Source organism: Engystomops pustulosus, chromosome 3, assembly GCF_040894005.1.
Source record: "Engystomops pustulosus chromosome 3, aEngPut4.maternal, whole genome shotgun sequence".
Taxonomy (NCBI): domain Eukaryota; kingdom Metazoa; phylum Chordata; class Amphibia; order Anura; family Leptodactylidae; genus Engystomops; species Engystomops pustulosus.
The window spans coordinates 204,944,481-204,968,809 of record NC_092413.1 but is presented as its reverse complement, the minus strand read 5'-3'; the positions used below and the strand labels follow the sequence as shown (position 1 = coordinate 204,968,809).

The 24,329-nt window shown below is 42.7% G+C and overlaps 1 protein-coding gene across 1 annotated transcript; it reads left to right on the top strand.

The window, feature by feature from the left end:
- The first annotated feature begins 3,164 nt into the window (after nucleotides 1-3,164).
- On the top strand, nucleotides 3,165-16,170 carry MATN3 (matrilin 3). Its single transcript, XM_072139659.1, has 6 exons — nucleotides 3,165-3,535; nucleotides 8,789-9,358; nucleotides 12,644-12,766; nucleotides 14,519-14,641; nucleotides 14,721-14,825; nucleotides 15,810-16,170. The coding sequence occupies exons 1-6, from the start codon at nucleotides 3,295-3,297 to the stop codon at nucleotides 15,857-15,859; spliced, it is 1,212 nt and encodes a 403-aa protein (XP_071995760.1). The 5' UTR covers nucleotides 3,165-3,294; the 3' UTR covers nucleotides 15,860-16,170.
- Nucleotides 16,171-24,329: the final 8,159 nt, after the last annotated feature.

Here is a 24,329-nt window from a genome sequence, read left to right as displayed (position 1 = left end):
CCATGTTACAGCAGAACATGTCAGATTCATGTGTAGCTGATGTCTGTGTCTCTCACCTGTATATTAGGAGGATGCAGCATGTCAGCAGATGCAGCACACACACTAGCCATGCTTTACTATACATTACACACAGACATGAGCAGGGAGAGGAGAGGGGAGGGGTAACAGGGGTGACATCACTGCCTCTGACCATGTGACCAGCCTCATTTACATGATAAAAAATATGTGATTTTACAATGATTAATGTATGAAATGACTAGATAAAGGCTGGGATGGGATCCTTGTGAGCTGCTCCAACAGGTAGAGGTGACAGGACTAGTGACACAGACCTGATGACAGGTGTCCTTTAACAAAAACAGAAATGGAGCCACATTGGTCTGAACATAGCTGGCCTGGCACGAGGCCTGATCATAGCTGGGACGTACAATACCGTAGGTGTTCCGATGAGGGGTTTGCCGGTTGGTGGTGCTCTCTGCTGCACTTTTGGTCCATTTTCAGATTTTCATATTAAAGGGAACCTGTCAGCTCAGAGAACCATAAGCCTGATGTGTTCTGAAAGATGAGATTCTTACACAAAAAAAAGCTTCTTTCTGCTGTAAAACTAAAGATAGGGCATCTGAAGTGACACTACTCCTGCAGCCACTAAACTTGACTCATCTCATGTGAAAATGAGATGAGAAGAGTCATATTTACCTATGGGGGAGGTTTTTTTTAATATAGGTAAACGGGTGAGGGAACATAGAAACCATATTTTATACACTACCCGAGGGGATGGTAGTTTATTGGGGTAAAACCTGCTGACAGGTTCTTTTTAATGAAACTTCTGAAGGATAAGACATTGGTTCCCAGTTAGAGGGTCCAACACCTGAGACGCAGGTGACTTGTCCCATGTCCCTGGATGTCTTGTCCTCATGTGTATAGTGACCCCACCCATGCGCTGCTTCTACTATACACAGCCTTCTAATTCTCGCTCCATACAGGGGATCTAATACTAAAGACCTATCCTGCGGTCACTCATACGGAGCCAAAAGCAGAATCCGTATTCGATGAGAGACCAGAAAAGCCCTTTGGGGCCACCTGCGCTGTTCTGGGGGCTTCAAGTGTCGTATCCACAACCCATTCTAGAATCCGGTTCTGAACCAGATGTCTGCAAAAACAGAAGGCTGGTTAATGATGACTAATCACTTGAAGAGTCACAAATACGGACCGTACATGGATGGATATTTGTTTGTTGTCCTTATTTTTTAAGTTCCCATGGACTTTTTAATCGGAAGACACAGGATTCACACACCGGCAGGAATAGGACCTGCTCCGAGCTTCTGCAGCTTCCACACGGATCAGTGAGAAAACAGAGATACACGTGCATCCATCAAAAGTGTCTGAGAGCAGAACTGTTCTAGTTGCCCGTGACAACCAATCAGAGCTCAGCTTTCATTTTCCCACAGCAGTTTATAAAATGAAAGCTGAGTTTTGATTGGTTGCCATGAGCTACTAGTACAGTTTTACTCTCCGACATAATATAATGATAAATCTCCCATTATGTGTCAGTGTGCCATCCCCCCCAAAAAAGAAAAAAAACGGACAACCACAACGTCCATGTGCATGTAACCTAAGGATGAGTGGCACTGTTCTCCTGGTTCCCTAGTCTTCTCTCGCCCTCTGTCCGCAGCACATACTATGGCACTGTCCTGTCACATGCTGCACACACAACAAGGCCAAATGTCACTGACCCTTCATCCGCAGGAGCTGTCACATTCTGGGGCTGACAAATTCCCAGTAACACCTATAGGACCCCACTACTGCATGGGATGGGAGAATTCCATAGGGGGTCTATGACGCTGCTAGAGTCCTTGATAGGATGAGAATTGTGTCCATAATTATCTACCATAACTCCTTAAAGGGGTTGGCCCAAAACTAGCAACAATCCTTTTGTCCAAAAAATTCTCTTTTTATTAGGATCTCCAATGATTAGAACTGTGCCCCCATCCATCTAGTCCTTATTTTTTTACCATTTTGACACCCTTGCTGATGTTCCCATCCCATATAACATGGACTTTTGGGAAACTCCTTTTTTTTCCCCATTGGTTAGACTTCCAGCTACCAGACTGTGGATAAGTGACATTAAGAAAAGTATGTCAAGCTATATAAATGAATTGACTTTGTGCTTGCTGATCGGCAGGGTCTCAGTAATAGGACGCCCAGAGATCACACGAATGGGGGTTACCCTGAAATGAACATAGCAGATGGTTGCGCATGCGCCGGCTGCTCTATTCATCTCTTTGGTGCTGATGGAGATAGAGCACTGTACTCGGCTATATCTGCCAGGGTCATAGAGATAAATAGAGCATCCAGCGCATATGCCATCGGCTTCTCTGTTCATCTCAGGGTACAGAGGACCCACATTCTCATGATCCGTTGGGGTCCCACTACTGAAACCCCCACTGATCAACAATCCTATGTTTAAGGGCTAATTTGTTGTCACCAGAGATATCAGTATCACTGTTTGCTGTCATTGCATTCTGTTGCCTACTACTGTACATTGCTAGTTAGTCTCAGTTGAGACGTGCAGACAATTGTATTTAGACAATGCTCTGTGAGCTAAACAGCCTAGACTCCACCCAGATACATTGTAGCAAACTACCAGCTATAGACAAAGCTTATGTGCTTGCTGTCAGTGAAAAAAAAGTCTTCTTGTTCCATTCATAGCTGGTACTGCTCACAGTGGAGACCATTGTTTAGCCAATGCTCTGTGAGCTAAGTACATCAACACTGTACACAGCTCTCTGGTAGTTTGCTACAATGTGTCAGTCTTGAGTCCACAGAGAATTGTCTAGATTGGATACAATGGTCTCTGCTGAGAGCCGGACGAGCTATGTGCAGCATTACTGCCTCTGAATAGATCTAGGAGTCTTCACATTCACTGACAGCAAGAACATAACATGTCAATTGAAAGAATCCACAAATTTGGAAACTGTGTATCTTCTCCTTTATACAGGGAGCCGCATTCATGTAGATTTTGCTGAAATCCACCTTCTTCTGTGTGTTTATTTTCTCATGCAATTTTGGAAAGTGATGACCCTGCCTGAACACCCGCCTCTATATATGGGGGCATCCTGACCGGACAAGGTGGTAGGGTAGAGAGGTGAAGGGCTGGATTTCGCTATCCTCAGGAGGGGTGGGTGGGATCTGTAGTGGTCAGTGCTGTGTTACAAGACACCTGGCAGACATCCCCTCTGCAGACACTATCTCATTGTAGCTGTTAGCAGACCCTCGGCTTGTGTGTAGCCCCTCAGCATGGAGCCGCTATGGAGCGGGGCTCTTCTTTGTACATTTGGCTTCTTGCTGGTGGGAGTTCATGGGACCCATTACCGGATGTATGGATACCCCATCCATAACAGCTACATCTATCCTCCCCTGGTCCATGGCAGCGCAGTGTTGCCAATACCCCGACCTGGAATATTAGCCAGTCCCCCCCATACTGGGAATGTGCGCCCCAAGCCCGAGACCAAGACCCTCCAAGTCAACCAGCCAACAGGTAGGAGCCTCCTCCATTCATATGAAGATATTTACTGAATTCAGCTTCATCCAGAATTCTTCCATGAAATATTTTTTTTGCCAAATTGTTTCACAATCTGCAAGAAAATTGTGGAATCAATATACAGGCAGTCCCCGGGTTAAGATAGGTTCTGTAGGTTTGTTCTTAAGTTGAATTTGTACGTAAGTCGGAACTGTATATTTTATCATTTTAACCCAAGCCAAAAGTTTTTAGGTCTCTACGACTATTGAATTTTAAAAATGTTGGGTTGTTCTCAGAACCAGGATTATCCATAAATCTTAATTACAGACGCCTGTGATAACTGTTACAGATGATTATTGTAGCCTGAGGCTTAAGTACAGTAAATTACCAAAATCCAGAGGTCTGTTTGTAACTAGGGTTTGTCTGTAAGTCGGGTGTTCTTAGGTAGGGGACCGCCTGTACTACGTTTTAGCCCAGGTGAATAATTTTGTCCGTTGTGTTTGCTTACATATACAACATTATTTTATCATTTATAGGTTTCATTTTATATTTTATTACGTATTAAAAGTTGATACAATTTATCAGATTAGAAGTTGATACAATTTATCAGATTAGAAGTTGATACAATTTACATTATAACCCATTGTAGCTATTTATCTGCACAGATTCTGTTCCTATTCCTTGAAATCAGATTAGGATATAAGCATGGGCACAATATAAGCCTAGAATAATATGGTATTTAAAAAATAAAATAAAAAATAATATATAAACTAAAAAATAAATTGACAAAAATAGGATTTACTGGAGATTAATTAATCAATTTTGAAATAATACATTAAAAAAAATGACCCAAAAAAGTAGATTTGGACCCAAGAGGACTCCAGATCTACTAAACTGTATTCCCATGTTTGATCTTTATATAATATCTAGAGAGCATAACCCATAGACGAAGACTACAAGGGTAACATGGCGCATGTGTAACATTAAAAATACTGGTACAAGTCTCTGAGAATCTTGTATTGTAATAAAGAATATATAAATATATATATTATCTCAATGTAATGTTCTGACACTCAAAAATCATAAAAAAATTACTCAGTAACTAAAGTAAACAAAAAGCATTTAGAACATAAAAAGATAATAAAATATAATATGAAATATTTAAAAAAAATTCGCCAAAAGTAATAATGAAATACAATATAAAGGAAAAAAAGTACTTAAAGCGGTTTTCCCATTTTAGCAAATAAATGTTATTGTTTGTATAATGAAAAGTTATATTTTCTGTATCAATTCCTCATGGTTTTCTAGATCTCTGCTTGCTGTGATTCTATGGAAAGCTTCTACGTTTACTTCCAGTGGACATAAATCCGACCATGGTCACACAGGTGCACGGCTCAGAGCTGTGGGTTATAACGAGCCCTGCACCTGTGTGACCATGGTCAGATTTATGTCCACTGGAAGAACACATAGAAGCTTTTTATAGAATGACAGCAAGCAGAGATCTAGAAAACTGTGAGGAATTGATAAAGAAAGTATATTGGAAAATTTTATACATTTTCATTATACAAACAATAACATTGATTTGCTGAAAAGGGAACACCCCTTTAAGGTACCAAAAACATATAGGGGGAGATAAATCTAAAAAAGACTGTCTAAGAAGCAGTATGCTGTGTTTTAGACACATTTTAGTATTTGAAGTGAACTCATACAGGGGTCTGGTCTGTATACAAGGGTTTGGGGTATGTGTAAAGGAGATCCCTGACTGGTTTAGGGTGTTTATATAGGGGTCTAGGGAGTGTATACAGGGGTATAATTTGGTGTCCGTATACAGGAGTCTGGTTTGGGGTGTTTATATATATAGCGGTCTGGGATGTGTATACAGGCATGTGGTCCGGAATCTGTATACACGGATCTGGTCTGGGGTCTGCATACAGTAGTCTGGTTTGGGATCTGTATACAGGTGTCTGGTTTGGGGTGGGATCAGTATGTAGTGGTCTGGTCTGGGGTGTGTATACAAGGGTCTGTTCTGGGGTCTGTATACAGAAGTCTGGTCTGGGGTCTGTATACAGGGGTCTGGTTTGGGGTGGGATCAGTATGTAGTGGTCTGGTCTGGGGTGTGTATACAAGGGTCTGGTCTGGAATCTGTATAAAAGGATCTGGTCTGGGGTCTGTATACAGAAGTCTGGTCTAGGGTCTGTATACAGGGGTCTGGTCTGTGGTCTGTATACAGAGGTCTGGTCTGGGGTCTGTATACAGGGGTCTGGTCTGGGGTGTGTACACAGGAGTCTGGTCTGGGGTCTGTATACAATAGTCTGGTCTGGGGTCTGTATACAGAGGTCTGGTCTGGGGTCTGTATACAGGGGTCTGGTCTGTGGTCTGTATACAGAGGTCTGGTCTGGGGTCTGTATACAGCAGTCTGGTCTGAGGTCTGTATACAGAGGTCTGGTCTGGGGTGTGGACACAGCAGTCTGGTCTGTGGTCTGTATACAGCAGTCTGGTCTGTGGTCTGTATACAGGGATCTGATATGGGGTGTGTACACAGGAGTCTGGTCTGGGATCTGTATACAGCAGTCTGGTCTGGGGTCTGTATACAATAGTCTGGTCTGGGGTCTGTTTATACAGGGGTCTGGTCTGTGGTCTGTATACAGAGGTCTGGTCTGGGGTCTGTATACAGGGGTCTGGTCTGTGGTCTGTATACAGAGGTCTGGTCTGGGGTCTGTATACAGCAGTCTGGTCTGAGGTCTGTATACAGAGGTCTGGTCTGGGGTGTGTACACAGCAGTCTGGTCTGTGGTCTGTATACAGCAGTCTGGTCTGAGGTCTGTATACAGGGATCTGATATGGGGTGTGTACACAGGAGTCTGGTCTGGGGTCTGTATACAATAGTCTGGTCTGGGGTCTGTATACAGAGGTCTGGTCTGGGGTCTGTATACAGGGGTCTGGTCTGTGGTCTGTATACAGAGGTCTGGTCTGGGGTCTGTATACAGCAGTCTGGTCTGAGGTCTGTATACAGAGGTCTGGTCTGGGGTGTGTACACAGCAGTCTGGTCTGTGGTCTGTATACAGCAGTCTGGTCTGAGGTCTGTATACAGGGATCTGATATGGGGTGTGTACACAGGAGTCTGGTCTGGGATCTGTATACAGCAGTCTGGTCTGGGGTCTGTATACAGCAGTCTGGTCTGGGGTCTGTATACAATAGTCTGGTCTGGGGTCTGTTTATACAGGGGTCTGGTCTGTGGTCTGTATACAGAGGTCTGGTCTGGGGTCTGTATACAGGGGTCTGGTCTGAGGTCTGTATACAGAGGTCTGGTCTGGGGTCTGTATACAGGGGTCTGGTCTGGGGTGTGTACACAGGAGTCTGGTCTGAGGTCTGTATACAGAGGTCTGGTCTGGGGTGTGTACACAGGAGTCTGGTCTGGGATCTGTATACAGCAGTCTGGTCTGGGATCTGTACACAGGAGTCTGGTCTGGGGTTTATATTTTGTTTATATCTGCTTTGTGGTCTTTTAAAGGGACTGGTCTGTGGTCTGTATTGATATTTGCATATGCTAATAGAGGTTATATATAGTATTTATGATTAAAAGAAACATGATTGGTTGAGGGTGTGTCCTATATAAATGTGAGATTTTTTAGTTCCTTTTTCCAAATATTCAATCCTCTTTTAACATTTGATGAGCCTGGGAACACGGAGGATATTATCACTGCACCTTTTTGCAGATCACTAAACACCATAACCTGCGACCAGAGTGACGCTTTCTTCAAAAATAAATAAATATAAGCTGCGCTGTAATTGGTTCCCTTGAATACTAAAGCCACTTTGTTTTGTCAAATGCTTCCCATTAACATTGGCCGCTCTTAAGCGATCAGCTGTAATCTGTGGGAGGAGCTGCCAGCAAGTGTTCACTTTTCCTACAGCGCCCCCACAGTGTAAATGAGGTATTACACCACACCAATATAAAGGATGAAGGATTGTAAACCAAGCACACTTACATGCAAGTGTACGCCGCCTCTACCAGGATCTGCCCTTCTTTTAGCTTTTTTATGTTTTTATGTCCTTGTTTTTACAAAAAAAAGTTACAAAAAATATGTATAATTTGCATAATTTTTAAAGTCTCACTTTAGTTAAAATAGGAGCTAAAAGATAAGCATATCCTACCAGAGGGCACGCACCTGCATGTAAGTGTGTTTGGTTCAATAGGGGTTTATGTCATACTTAGACCTGATGGGTCTTCCAAAGACAGACACTTTTTGTAGCTCATCTCCGCTTCAAGGAATTGATTGGATTGGATGATCTGAATGAAGTTCTTATATTCCATGGTTCTGGGTTCTTCTATAATTGCCACCATAGAGCTACTTGTAATAAACTAGAAGTATAAGTTCAGTGGAACGTATGTAATGCCTGAGTAAACCTAGACAGCACCGCTCCAGGATAGCCAGGTTTCCTTCTCAGGCTACTGTTGACATTGAGCTCACGAGGCAAACAGTCCTGATTGATGGCGGAGGTGTGAGGAACACCATGCGGATAATGCAGATCCCAAAGGTCCTTCCAAAGTCCACCTTATGTGGAAGTACCAGATGATCGGCTGCCGACTTCTACTCCCCAAGACCTGGTTATACGTTAAGGGACCTCCAACCTTATCGAATGTAGCCTCCATTCATTTAGTTTCAATGGTTCTGTGTGATTCCAAATTTTGAGTTCACTTTCTATCCCTTGAAATATGGAGCATTTTGTTATCAATTGATGGAACGGGCAACTGGAGGATTTACCCTTAGGCTAGTGAGGAACTAACAAGCCCAATTCTGCGTTGGGGGAGGTTATCTGGATACAAGACTACGGAGACAAACAAAATGTTAACTCTAAGTGAAGGAACATCAAAATGTGACTCTTTTTATTCCATTATTTTTAATTGGACTCTTAAGCTCCCTCTAGTGGTGACTGCCAGCAGACAGAAATTTTCATCATGTATCTCTATAACTTTTGAAAGGCTTTGGAAGCTTGTTTCACAAAAACAAAGCTCCACCAAAATAAAGATATGAAACTGATGATCCACCTAAAAGTGGACTTTTTTTTTAAAGTCCAGGAACATCTTTACGTCTAATCTTAAACCAGGCCTCAGCTTAGCCTCCTATTTAATTTGGTAAACCTTTGGTCCAGATATTAGCTAACCCTTTTCACTACTGCATCTGTTGGTATTATCCATCAGATCTAATTTTAGTACTACCTTACAATATGATTACATCTAACATGTATCCATGGGCTTCTATCCCTACAGACAATGCCTGTAAGAGCCGGCCCAAGGATCTGGTGTTTATAATCGACAGTTCCCGCAGTGTTCGTCCTCAGGAGTTTGAGAAAGTCAAGATCTTCCTTTCAGACATGGTCGATACATTAGATATAGGTGAACGTGCAACTCGTGTAGCCGTGGTCAACTATGCCAGCACAGTGAAGACCGAATTCTTCTTGAAGACCTACTTTAATAAAGCTGCAATGAAGAAAGCCATCTCCTTCATCAATCCTCTGTCCACTGGCACCATGACGGGACTGGCCATACAGACGGCCCTAGATGAAGCTTTTACTGTGGAATCAGGAGCTCGTCCCGCAACCTTTAAGATAGCTAAAGTAGCCATCATTGTGACAGATGGCAGACCTCAAGACAGGGTTCAGGATGTAGCAGCCAAGGCCCGGGCCTCTGGTATAGAGATCTATGCGGTGGGAGTAGATAGGGCAGACATACAGTCTCTGAAGCTGATGGCCAGCGCACCATTAGATGATCATGTCTTTTATGTGGAAACTTATGGAGTAATTGAAAAACTTACATCCATGTTTAAGGAGTCTCTTTGTGGTAAGTTATCGTATACTCACTGTTGATCTGGACTTTATCCACCAGTGATTTCAAGGTCCCACCATCCATCAATCCAAAGAAACCGCCTCGAATACCCTTCACATTGGGTTGTCTTTTGCTCGACCTTTGGGCTCATTATTATGTTACAGTCTGGGGTCATTTGAGGATCCTTATGTACTCGGATGGGTCTGTTTTGACCCTAAACTTAAAACCAATCTGCTTTACGACACTGTTGCAAAAGGGAATCATTTTGTACATGTTACCTAGAAGAAGAGAATTATATCCTATCATCTCTCACGTTGTTGTAAGTCCAACTTAAAATCATCCCATATTTGGAGTAGGAAAGGCTTGCCCAAATTCAAAGGCTGTAAGAAAGATTCATAATCCACTGAGATGTTACCATACATTTTGGAAAAGCTTTGGATGAAAATCTTTGGGTGGATTTCTCTATAATGCGTTACACAAACCTACATGGAGCCTTGGAGACCAAGGGATAGACCAAACCTAGTGGTGGGATTCACCATTCAAAAAATGGTCAGCTCAGGGAGCCAGCGAGGGCACCCACATCGCCCCTTCTCCACACCCCGGTGTGATGGGGCGCCACTCTCTTGCTCCTCTGGGTTTTGTCTCCTCTCCACACAACTAGTGCTGAGATATCAAGTCCAAGCTGGGGACAAGCTAGAACAGGGGATTGAGGAGGAGAGTGGCCCCAGGGCTGCTCATGGGTCAATGTTTAGCATTAGGAAAACCCAAAACACAAATCTTTTTGGGAACCCCAATGCCAAATTCACCTCAGAGATGGGGGCAAGAGCATAACCATGACACGAGACTTGTACGTTGGGGTACTGACTATTGGGGCCATAACTATACACAGGGTGGAGACGCATGATGTTCATAGTAAGAAGATGAAGGGCCAATGTGTGGTTAAATATTGGGTAACGTCTAGAGCAGTGATGGCGAACCTTTTAGAGGCTGAGTGCCCAAACTTCAACCAAAAGCCACTTATTTATTGCAAAGTGCCAGCACAGCAATTTAAGCAGTAATTTATTTCTCCTTGTTTTTTGACAACTTTCAATCGTACAGGCTCCTAGAGACACCAATGCAGTTGAAAGGAGGAGGGCAAATTTACCTATCATTGTAGGAAGATTCTCCAGGAAGATTCTTTGAGTCCTGTCTTGTGAACTTCATGCTGGGGTGATGGCCTGGGTGCCCACAGGGAGGGCTCTGAGTGCCACCTCTGGCACCAGTGCCATAGGTTCGCCACCACTGGTCTAGAGGCTATGTGGTTTCAGAACTTGTTTTGGGGGTTTTGTATAATGAGGGTGAAGTTCTACACAAAGATAAACATCACAGTCTATAAACATACAATTATACAACCAGAAAAAGTGTAGAGTTTTTGGAGATGTTTTCATAAATTATTTCTATGTCTCCTGGATTAACCTGATAAGTTCAGCAAATTCATGGCACTTGGTCCTGGGCTTTCAACCTGCTCAGCTCTGGCTCCTACCATATATTTTAAAGGAGAAAAAATACATTTATTTTTTACTTTTTGTAAAAAAAAAAAACATTTTTACTTGCCTAAGTACTACAGAGGAAACTAAAATTGCCCTGAGTTACTTGAAAAAAAACCTTAAGTAGCGATCTGGTGACAGATGGCAGAACCTAAGACGTGATATAAGATGTACCTTGTGTGATAAAATAGATTATTTGCACTTTTCATGTTCTTATGTAATAAAACCCATCCAGATTTAACTTTATGCCCTTTGAATGACACTTGTTGGGGCAGATGTAGACCCCACTACGGTTCCAGAACCTAAAGAGTCACCTGAAGACTCACAGTAAATGTTTTCAATGTTCTAATACATAATATAGCAATAATAATATAATGTAATTTTTTTTATGTTAACCATTATAAGTCAGTGATTGGCTCTAAGAATGATGATATTCTGACCCATAGAGGGTTATTATGACCAGGAGATTTTTCTCGGATATCTATTTTGCAGCAAAATTGCTATAGATTTACAGGTCATAAAATGCACTTTGAGGGTTTTATCTATGACTGATTGTGAGGGGGTCAAGACACTTCAGCTGCTGTAACCAGAGCACATTTGCGGCTGGAGGCGGGGTCTAGTGTTAGCCAATCAAATTCCCACAATTTTTTATCAGCTGCTTCCTGGCATGAGATGAGCCAAACTTATATGGAAGAACCAAGCAGGCTTGTATGCTAGTGTGTGCCATAGGATCCATTCTTCTTTTTGCTTCTAATAGCTTGGTTTTAGAGAAAAAAAAATGTCTGTCTTTTACAATTATGCAAATGAGATTCAAGGGCTTCTGGCTATGTCACGGAAGCCCCTTCCCGACTTCTGCAAGCGCCTGGCGTTTGCTAATTATTCAAAGGCAGGAGATGGGCATAAATGCTGAAAAGAGGTGACGTAGCCAGGAGCCCCTGAGGCTGTTTTGCATAAAGTTAAAGATCCCAGCATGTAAGTGTGCAGCCATGTGGTAGATTTCCTTGAATACGTTTTGCACATGTGAGTGAAGTTTGTATACCAGATAATGAAATCTATGCTGTTGGCTAGGCATGCTGTGGATTTGAAGGGAACCTGTCATCAGGACGGTCATTTTTTACATTATGACAGGTTCCAATAGCATCTGTCATGTTGATTTAAAAAATGCCTTTGTCATCCATCAGAATAATTTCAGTACTTTTTAGTAATTTATTTAACATCACCTGGCTCCCTGCCAGCAGTGTGTGCTGAGTCCTGGGGGGGAGCAATTCAAATGAGAAATTCTTGCAGCAGTGAGCGGTGGGAGGGAGCAAAGAAGAAGCTGAGGGAGGGGGAAGGCAATAAGTGGATGAGGGTAGGAAAGATTGAGGAGAAGATGACTTGTGCCAAATTAACTGAACCCTCTTCCCCTTGGGACTCACTAGACACTACTGGTTTGGAGCCAGGTTATGCTAAAGAAATGTTTATAAAGCAGTGCAATTATTCAAATGACCACAAAGGCACTTTTCAAAACAACATGACAGAGGCTATTGGAACCCGTCATCATGTAAAATGACCTTCCTGATGACAGGTTCCTTTTAGGTGTTACTTGCAAATGGTAATTTTATGGGATTTGGCAAAAATTATGAAAAAAATTTAAAATTTTGCTACACTGCAGATGCATTGTTGTGCACAAAACAAAGTGCTTTGTACTCCAGAAATGTTATACTAAATGTGAGAGTTTTTTTCAATGCGTTTCAAAGATAAGTTGAATTTTGTAATATTTTTTATTATCTAGGAGTCGATTTCTGTGCTCCGGGGAGACACGACTGTGAGCACATTTGTACGGCCACCGCTACATCCTACCAGTGCAAGTGTCGTGATGGCTACATGCTGAACCCGGACAAGAAGACGTGCTCACGTAAGGAGGATAAGTCAGCTAAGGCCATAGTCATAGGCGGGTGATGTCACTGCTGAGGGCTGCACAGGGTATGAGGCTCAATGTAAGACAGAGATGTGGCCAGGGGAGGCAGCATGCACGTGGTAACGCGAATAACAGGGAGTTTCCCCATCTTGACTGTATGTTCTTAACTTTTTAAAATACAATTCCGGCTGCCACCACTAGGAGGAGCTCAAGATCACTCCATGTACTGCTTACATATTGAACTCAATATTAACTTAGTATTAGTATATTGTAGTATTAGTATATTGTAGTATTAGTATATTGTAGTATTAGTATTAGAATTAGTATATTGTAGTATTAGTATATTGTAAGCTCTCCTTGGGGTGGCTGCTGGATGCCTGAAGTTTAGCATTTAATATAACTGTATAATGTATATATGGGCGATGTCACAGTACAGGGATAATACACACAGTGATGTCACAGTACAGGGATAACACACACAGTGATGTCACAGTACAGGGATAACACACACAGTGATGTCACAGTACAGGGAATAATACACACAGCGATGTCACAGTACAGGGATAATACACACAGTGATGTCACCGTACAGGGATAATATACACAGTGATGTCACAGTACAGGATAATACACACAGTGATGTCACAGTACAGGGATAATACATACAGTGATGTCACAGTACAGGGATAATACACACACAGTTATGTCACAGTACAGGGATAATACACACAGTGATGTCACAGTACAGGGTTAATACACACAGTGATGTCACAGTACAGGGATAATACACACAGTGATGTCACAGTACAGGGATAATATACACAGTGATGTCACAGTACAGGGTTAATACACACAGTGATGTCACAGTACAGGGATAATACACACAGTGATGTCACAGTACAGGGTTAATACACACAGTGATGTCACAGTACAGGGATAATACACACAGTGATATCACAGTGCAGAGATAATACACACAGTGATGTCACAGTACAGAGATAATACACACAGTGATACCAGAGTACAGGGATAATACACACAGTGATGTCACAGTACAGGGATAATACACACAGTGATGTCACAGCACAGAGATAATACACACAGTGATGTCACAGTACAGGGATAATACACACAGTAATATTACAGTGCAGGGATAATACACACAGTAATGTCACAGTGCAGGGATAATACGCACAGTGATGTCACAGTACAGGTATTATACACACAGTGATGTCACAGTACAGAGATAATACACACAGTGATGTCACAGTACAGGGATAATACACAGTGATGTCACAGTATAGGGATAATACACAGTGATGTCACAGTATAGGGATAATACACACAGTGATGTCACAGTACAGGGATAATACACACAGTGATGTCACAGTACAGGGATAATACACAGTGATGTCACAGTATAGGGATAATACACACAGTGAAGTCACAGTACAGGGATAATACACACAGTGATGTCACAGTACAGGGATAATACACACAGTGATGTCACAGCACAGGGATAATACACACAGTGATGTCACAGTACAGGGATAATACACACAGTGATGTCACAGTACAGGGATAATACACACAGTGATGTCACAGTACAGGGATAATACACACAGTGATGTCACACTACAGAGATAATACACACAGTGATGTCACAGTACAGAGATAATGTACCTGCTACCCTGCTAGTTACACCCATGATTAGGATGTAGTATTCCTATGCTTCTGTCTCTGTGTCAGGTATAGACGTGTGTGCGCTGGGGAGACATGACTGTGAGCACATCTGTGTGGCCACCGCTACGTCTTATCAATGCAAGTGTCGTGACGGTTATTCTCTCAACCCAGACAAGAAGACGTGTTCACGTGAGGTTCTACCTGATCAATTCATTGTATGTCCGTCTCTTCTGCATGACTGCGGTGACCCTGTATTGCTCTGTTACAGAGGAGGCGCGGAGTGCGGTGCAGATAGAAGATCCCTGCAAGTGTGAGAGTCTGGTGGCATTTCAAGGCCAAGTCAACACTTATATCGAGTCTCTGACTACAAAACATATCCTTTGTATGGCGAGTACTAATAGCCCTGATATACCGTCCATCATGGAGCGATACAGAGATATCACATGAGCTGTAGTACCTCTATAGCACCAGGTGTGGCGCTGCACAGATTCCTGAGGCTCTTTAGTTCTATGTACTGGAGAATGTCCTCTAAACGTAACCTCCAAATATCAGGTGTTGTATGAAGCTCCTTGACACTTCTCCCAAACTGAGAATTGGTGTGGAGGAGCGGGTTGTTGACCCACATCTTTCCTCCAGTTTTAGAGAACCGGTCACCAGATTTTACCCCATTGAACTACTAGTCCCCTCAGGAAGGGTGTGAAATATTCTTTCTATGATTCACTCTTTTATGTCCATATATACCCATTTACCTATGAAAGAAATCTCCTTCAAAGTCATGTAAAAAGAGTCATATTTTGCTAGAGATGAGTCAAGATGAGTGGTTGGAGGGTTAATGTCACTTGAGATGCCACTACCTTTTGTTCTATAGCACTTACAAACAGGCTTTTGGTGTCATATTAAAGAGCTATACAGATATGTAAAGAATAGATGAGAATGTGATATACAGATCAAATTGCAATTTCTGCCTTTTGACTTGCATGTGTCTCTGGTTCTGTAGCTCAGAAAACCACAATCCGTGGTTCTGAAAGATGAGATTCATTTGTTTAATATGACACCAAATCTTGTTTCTATAGAAAGATAAAGATAGGCATGTCTGAAGTGATCCTCGCCTTGCAAAAGTGACTCATCTCATTCAAAATATGACTCTTCTCTGCTTATTTGCATTAGCGCCACAGTTGGACCTGATGGTGTCTACTGATCATAGTCAGGTAAGTTTTTGAATTTCACCCATGGTAACCCGTCCATACATCCAGAGCGTATGGATTTCTATCACTAGGGTCCCCCTTAGGCACCAGGTCTCTGCACCTCTTATCCCAACACCTCTGCCAATGTCATGTCCACCTTAACCTCGATGCACTAGATGAGCTTACAAGAAAATTACAAGTCTACGAAGGGAAAAGAAACTGAAGGAGAAACTGAATGGACTTTCTGTATTGTGCAATAATCAAAGCTTTTGCGCTGTTTGTACTTTGTGTCGCTATTCCTTATTACCGTCATTTGCTGGTTCAGTTAGAAGGAAAGTGAAGAGAAGATACTTGTCCTGTACAGTCGGAGGTGGAGGGGTTATTTATAGGCCACAGAGTTGGTTTCAACCCATATCAATAAAAAAAATCACATTTTTTAAAGAGAATCTCCATATTTTATCCCTATATTAAAGGGGTTGGCCACTTCACCTCATGTATTTTGTAATGTGTGTGGGGCATGATACTGGGTAATTTACCAATATCTAATAATAGTTCTTCTCTGCTTTCTTGATATGTAAAGTGAAGCCTCCTGTCTTTTACCTCAGCAGCCAGAGATTCCTGACCATAAAATGGCCGCAGATGGAGGGTCATGTGATCTCTATATGTCCATGAACAATCGCCATGCCAGGACCTTAACCTTGTATTCATGAAAATTATCATAAGGTCCTGTCCGGACCTTGGTTATATTCATGAATATTATCATAAGGTCCTGTGTGATTGCCCATGGACAGTTAGAGATCACATGACCCTCCATTTGCCGCCATTTTATGGTCAGGAATCTCTGGCTGATGAGGTAAAAGACCGGAGGCTTCACTTTACATATCAAGAAAGCGGAGCAGAACTATTACTAGATGTGTATTGGTAAATTACCTCATATCCTGCCCCCCCCCCCCCCGACACACACATTACAAAATCATGAGGTAAAGTGGTCAACACCTTTAAGAGTTAAGGTTTTGTATGCTGTTTTAAAGGGTTGTCCAAGACTAAGATACTCATAATTTATCTGTGATAAGACACAGATTGTTTAAGGTCAGACAAAGGGATCCTACTGTAACCAAAAGAGCACAGCTCCATACACTGCATAGTTGCCATGTTGGGGTACTGCAGCTCAGCTCCCATTTACAGCCACTATACAATGTACACAACTGTCTACAAAGTGCAGATACGCTAGCTTCAAAGCCTGATCTTTGCAGTGCTGTTGTTATAACAGATCAATCCCTTTAATGTATAGTTAAAGAGATCAGAGCTTTATATAGTCCCCGGGTTATGTACAAGACATGTTCCTTGGGTTTGTACTTAAGTTGAATTTGTATGCAAGTCAGAACTGTATGTTTTATAATTGTAGCTCCTGACAAAAAAAAATTGTCCTAGTGACAATTGGATTTTCAAAATTTTTTGCTGTAGTGGGACCAAGGATTATCAATAAAGCTTCATTACAGACACCTTACAGCTGATCATTGCAGCCTGGAACTAAGGAAAAGCATCCAGAGAGCTTCACCAGAGGTCACAGGGGTCCGTCTGTAACTAGGGGTCATCTGTAAGTTGAGTGTCCTTAAGTAGGGGACAGCCTGTAGTCTGTTTTTCTGATACAGAGCTCCAAACCCTACAGAGATATTAATGATAAACTTCCTTGGGGAGTATTTATCAGGGCTTCGGTGTCACGCCAGGGTGGGCGGCCGGCTGGCGTGGGGCGTTCCTGTCCCCGCTTCTGTTCAATCGGTGCAGCCGGCGAATTTTCATATGTGACTGTGTTTATTTTTACACCAGGCAGTAGTAACAGTACCCGCTGTTACTCTACCCCCTTCAGCTACATCACTCCTGGGTCCATCGAGATGTGAAGCCGGAGCCCTGAGGTGCTCTGCCAAAGCACTTCAGGCTAATTTGTTTATTTCTAAAGTGACGTTTTGGTATGGAAGAAGCAGCTGGACAATAAAAATATAGGCATGGGTGGCATATGTGAGCATAGCCATATGTAACATAGCAGTTAGTTCGGTTGTGTAAATCGTGGTGACTAATTCCCTTTAAGGGATCTTGTCATCTGTCAAATCCCTTTAAACTGTGGGTAGACTGAACAAATAAAGCAAACTAATGACTTAAAAAAACATATAATTAAATAATTTCTATCCCCGTGTATGATTACTCCCCAGGCTTCCCTTTTTTTGTATTTTATTACGCAACTTTTATGTTTTCGCATCTTATTTGTGTATTTCACTATATTCCTATAGACCTATTGTCCCATTTTCTCCTCTATTCCTATCTTTCTCAGTCGCATACACAATTTTTTTATGGTCCTAGTCCTACATTTCTTTTATTATAAATAATGTAATGTGAGGGAAAATTTGATGAGCTCCTCTGCTTCACAATTTAAAGGGGCTTTCAAGGCCCCCACGGGTCACAAGAACAAGACAATGGGGCAGATTTATCAAGCTGTCTAAGAGTAAGAATGTTCTTAGTTGTCCATGGCAACCAATTACAGTTTAGCTTTCATTTTACCAGTGCTCATGAATATTTTAAAGGAGAGCTGTAATTGATCGCCATGGGCAACTAAGCACATTCTTACTCTTAGACAGGTTGATAAATCTGCCCCAATGTACTCTATACCTACACTGGGTCTTACATAGTAGCCGGTGGATGGAGTCTGCTGCCCTATAGAACATTCACAAATAGCATTAAGGCTGCATTCATTCTGCCGTTACCCGCCCGTACCGTACCGTAGCAGGCAACGGCAGTGCACGGGGAGAGGAGGAGGAGGTGAGCGCAGCTCACCCCCGCCCCTCTCCATAGGGATACATGGTGCACGGCGCCGTATTACGGGAAAAGATAGGACAGGTCCTATGGTTTTCCCGGGTACGGAGCGGTATGGTGCCGCACGTGTGCTGCACCGTACCGCTCCCATAGGGTGCCGTGTGCCCATTGCCGTCTATGGAGGACGTATATCGGCCATATATACGTCGGCCGTATATACGTCCTCCATACGGTGTGAATGTAGCCTAAGACATTAACATATGTCCCACAGACATAAAATGGAAAGACAGTGGGTAGGACATACAAGAAATATTTTGGGATCCTAAAATTGGTACCCCCAGTGAGTATGTGATACTGTAAGTTCTGACATTTCGGACAGGTGAAATCTTTTAACGTGGCTCAGAATGAAAATAATATCTAAGAACCAACACAAAGCTAAATAGTGGCTATAGGGGCGACCCACCTCAACCTGATTTTCACTGAAGAAAAAAACTGTTTTTGTTTTCCAGAATTGTACATAAAACTTCTCCCCCACTGGGACACTCTTTTAGGATCAGTTTATATGGCTGATTTTGGTATGGTTCGGATTTTCGGGATTTCAGAAGCAACATGCAGTACAGTTTGTGTAAGAGCCATGCAGGCAGGGGCGTAACTACAGAGGTAGCAGCAGTGTCAGGGGGCCCCGTCATTAAACCTGCCACACTAAAGAATGGAGGATGTGCAACATTATATACATATTATGCTGCACATTGTACAGTATAATATGTATATAACATATATGTGATGTATATATGCTATATATGTGTACGTATCTGTGATGTGTATATGGTGAATGGTGTGTATATATACTGTATGTGTGTATATATGATGTACTTCTGTATATGGTGCTGTATGTGTGTATATGTGATGTGTATATGCTGTATATGTGTGCGTATCTGTGATGTGTATATGGTGTATGGTGTGTATATATACTGTATGTGTGTATATATGATGTACTTCTGTATATGGTGCTGTATGTGTGTATATGTGATGTGCATATGCTCTATATGTGTGTAAGTGTGTATAAATGTGTGTGTATGAGTGAAGAACTGTATGTTTATATATAGGTATATAAATGTGTATATATGTGAGTGTTATATGCAAGTTTATAGAAGTTTGCTATGGGGCCCTGCCTCTTCTAGTTACGCCCCTGCATGCAGGTTCCACTAAAATAATCGGACATTTAAGTTAAAGAGGACCTGTAACCCTTAAAAATGGCACTAGGAACTGCTTACTAGTGCTACAACAGACGCAGCAGGGTTACACTGCTAGCGTTATCGGAAACCTCCCATAACACTAACAAACACTGCCACACTGTACACTATAAACGCCAAACCACTCTCAAAGCGGTTCGGCGTATTCATGAGGGGGGCAGAATTAGGGGCGGTAACTGCCGCATGGCGCAAGGCAGTCCCCGCCGGCCTATGGAGTGGGCGGGGCGGTCCGGGGAAGAAGCAGCACCTCGGACGGCCCCGCCCACTCCATAGGCCGGTGGGGACTGCCTTGCGTCATGTGGCAGTCACCCTAATTCCGCCCCCCTCATGAATACGCCAAACAGCTTTGAGAGTGGTCTGGCGTTTCTAGTGTACAGCGCGCCAGTGTCTACTAGCATTATCGGAGTATAAATATAACATATATTTCTGTGCGTGTGATAAACTACCATATTACTGGTGGTGGTTGTTCTCTGTCACTTAGAGGCTCCGGGCTTACTGGTTGCTACTATTTTGCTCAGCACACAGGGTCTCCTATAAAGCTTAGAAGTCCTGCAGTTGTTGACCATGATCTTCTTGATAACGGCCCAGTTAGTTGGGCGTCACTTTTTTTGCATTGGACTCCATGTTGGTCGATGCCAACTACTACCTGCATCCTTCATCCCCGAAACATTGCCATTATTATACTGGATGATGTTTTGTGAAGCATTACATCCTACAAATCGTACGAATAAAAGAGTTATCGCTTATGACATACAAATTCCGAGTCGAAAAGATATTTATAAAAATAAAACTGCCAATAAAAAAAAAATTTTTTCCCCCTAAATGTCTTTTAGTTGACATTCTGTCTCTTGTTGATTCATACTACCATTGTTCCACTGCTTCAGCAAATGTCATTCATTCCACAATAAAACACCTTTTTTTCTGTGTACACTATTGTGTCTTTTATGTTTTTTTTGTTTTGTATGTAAAATGTATGTAGATTTGCCCACAAACCAATAAAAGAACCAACCATTTATTGATGTTTTATGATTTAAAAACAACCTTTCACCCCAATAAACTACTTGCCCCTTCAGGTAGGTTGTGAAATGTAGTTTCTTAAATTTCCTCTTTCATGTAAACACCCACTTACCTATAAAAAAAAAAAATCTTTCCCAAAGTCAGGCAAATATGACTCTCTTTTCACTCGGGATGAGTCAAGTTTAGTGGTTGCAGGGGGAGTGTCACTTCCAAACTATGGCACCTAAAAACATGCTTTTTGTGTCATATTAGAGATAAGAATCTCATCTTTCAGATAACAGAGTTACAGAACCAGAGATACAGGCAGCTAAAGACATTATTGGAAACGCAAGCTGCAGATAAAGATCCAGTTCCTGCCTGTTTTTAACTGCCTGTAGGTCCAGTCCTGTAGATCACAGAACCATAAGCTGGATCTTATCTTTAATATGATACAAAAACATGCTTGTATGTGCTATAGAATAAAAGATTTGGGCTTCTGAAGTGACACTACCCCTGCAACCACTAAACTTGACTCATCTCAAGTGAGAAGAGTCATATTTGCCTGACTTGGGGGAAAATTTTATTTAAAGTGAGATTTCACATAAATGAAGGAATTTAGAAAGGACATTTTATACCCTGCCCGTGGGCACTAGTAGTTTAGTGGGGGTAATACCTGGTGACAGGTTCCCTTTAAAGGGTTTTCCCCAATCCCAAAATTGAGTCTGCTAGATTGGCGGACATTTATGCTCTGTCACTATATGATAAGATTAAAGGGGTTTTCCCACAAAGACAAGTTAGGCCCTATCCACGGGATAGGGCCTAACTTGCTGATCAGTGGGGGTCTCAGTGCCGAGACCCCACAGATCTCGAAAACGAGGGGTCCGACGGACCCCTCGCAGCTCCTCAGTCTAATGGAGCAGACGGCCGCGCTCACCGATCTCCATCACCTCCATAGAGATTAATGGAGCAGAACGGTCATGCGCGGCCGTCTGGTCCATTAGTCTTATGGAGCGACGAGGGGTCAGTCAGATCCCTCGTTTTCGCGATATGTTAGGGGTCTCAGCACTGAGACCCCCACTGATCAGCAAGTTAGGCCCTATCCCTATCTATTGAGCCAAAAGTGTAATAAAAATTAGTAACATTTAATTGTGGAAATATTGGAAATTATTTGTAGATCCCTACAAATGTAGATTATGGTCTTTCAACCCCTCTGATTACACTCCCAAATTGTCTGTAGCTCCCCAATAGAAGGGGTAGATGGCAGAACACCTGGCAGAGCAGGTAAGTGTCCCATAAAGCCTGAATGGCCAGAGGAAAATACTTTCTCAGTAATGATCTTTGGTGATAAAGAGTTTTAGCCTCCCCAATAAAAGACGGATAGGACCTGGACGAAAACTATGTTCATGTGCATGGAGGCTTACAAAGATATAAAGGAACATGTGCTGCTCATACATTTGCCATATAAGATAATATGGATGTTAAATGGATTGGTAACTATTTTACATAAATTGCCCATTTGCCTTTACTGCATTGTGGATAATCCCTGGATGTGCACCAACAACAACAGTACAGCACAAAATGCCACCCCAGAAATAATAAATTACAGTACAGCTGTAATGACCTGGAGAACGGGGCATTAAGATCTGAACCCACTCCTGTCTAGTAAGAGTGTGTGCAGCTCTGGTAAATGTTTACACTGCTTACAATTAAAAGTTGCCATATGCAATCCTTCACTGCAGCCATTGGTCGTAATCCTGGTATTCCTCCAGAGTGGAAGTTTATAAATACACCTTCCGGCTTGATTTCAGGCTAGTGCAAATCCAGTCTCCAGCCAGTCTGCATCAAATGGTCTGCAAAGACAAGCAGCCTGCAGGCGCTGTCTCCCATAATAGTGATGGGAGTTATGGCTCTTCTTAGTCAGCTGGATCATTAGGCTCCGTTCACTAAGAAGATCTGTCTCTTCTGGCTCCTGAACGTCTCCCTATTAAATGTATAATAACCTGATTGTATTGGGTTAAAGGGGGCGTAGTGAGCCGGTTAGGGCCGGGGTTAAATTAGCTCATTGAGGGGAGCCGGCTCGCGTCGTTCACGAACAAGAACCGGCTGTTTGTGCCAACTCGTTCAATAACAACACATCACTATCCTATAAGAGGGCTAACCCCTCTACCAGACCAGCAGCTCTGTGTGCTCCCCTCCACAGAGACAGCACCAAATTGCTGCTTCAGCCTAAGCTATCCTCCAGCCCCAAGTCATTGGACCAGGGCTGTGAGCTACACTTAGACTGCAACCCAACCATTAGCTGCCTCGTGGACTCTGCAGGAAGGACCTTCTGCCTCTGCCTGTTATACAGAGGATTTCTGGATTACTCCTTGGGATAGCAACCATACCCACAAACTGCTGTGCTGATGTTATAAATAATAAAACTGGTGATCCCCCGGAGCATAAAACTACTAACAGGGGAGACTCCTAGACAAAAAAAATTCTCTCCTTTCTTGACTCCTCTTCTCCCTCCTGCATGTGTCAGGAAAGGTAGAGGACCCGGGAGCAGTACACTACAGCTGACAAGTGCTTACTAATCCTAGGTCCGCTCTTCTCCGTGTCCTTACCTGTTTCAAACAAGCATGAGGAGTCAGGACACTGAACGGAGCAGCAGGAGGGGACCCGGGAGCAGTGAGAGCTACTCAGCTGCACTCACTGCTACCCAGCCTCCTGCAGCAACAAACGCTTCTATCAATTATGGAAGACGCGGGAGAAGTACAGTACAGCTGATAAATACTTACCACTTCTGGGTCCGCTCTGCTCTGTGTCCTTACCCTGACGCACACAACCAGCATCAGGAGTCAGGACAGTAGAGGATCCAGAGCAGCTGCATTCACTGCTACCCAGCCTTTTGCACCTATGATCCCTTCCATCAGTTATGTTACTTCAGTTATGGAAGTGCTCATTGAACTGTGACTATCAGCAGGATGCGGACAGCAACTCATGGCTTGAAATGCTAATGACTGATGGCTAAGGGTTGTGCATCCTCTTCTGGGGTTTTAGTTAAGATAAACGTGGCTGCAGTTTATGTACATGCTCAGCAGTGAAGCTCTCCCACTGCAGATCAGAGGAATAAGGCACTGGGAAGGAATGCCCGTATTTATTTCAGCACTGCTAGAGGGACCAGGAACACAGGACTGTGGTGTCAGTGACCATTTTGGTGGATCTAGAGTCAATGTTAGGCAAATTTGAGGAGCCTGAAGTTTGGCTTACACTATATTTATTACATTCCACTGGCAATTTTTATAATGCATAGAAATGTAACAGGAATGACACCGCTTGTAAAGTGTGTGGAAAATGAGATTAGATGTGAACTTGACATACAGCTGCTTTGCATTGGTACACAACATTCTTCAAAGTACTAGAGATTGGAGCCTAAAAAATCAATAGTGTTTACAGGATGAGTTTACTTCTATTATTTATCTATTTTATAGACGGGGCACTACAGCTCAGTTTATAGAGACAGCATGCTGCTGGATCCTATCACAGTTATTTGTCCGAAGTGACGACATTCACGTATGATAGTGTATCGAGTGCGGTCTTCGTAAACATGGCCGCTCTACTACGCATTGCGGCCTCTTGTGTCCCAACGGTTGTGAA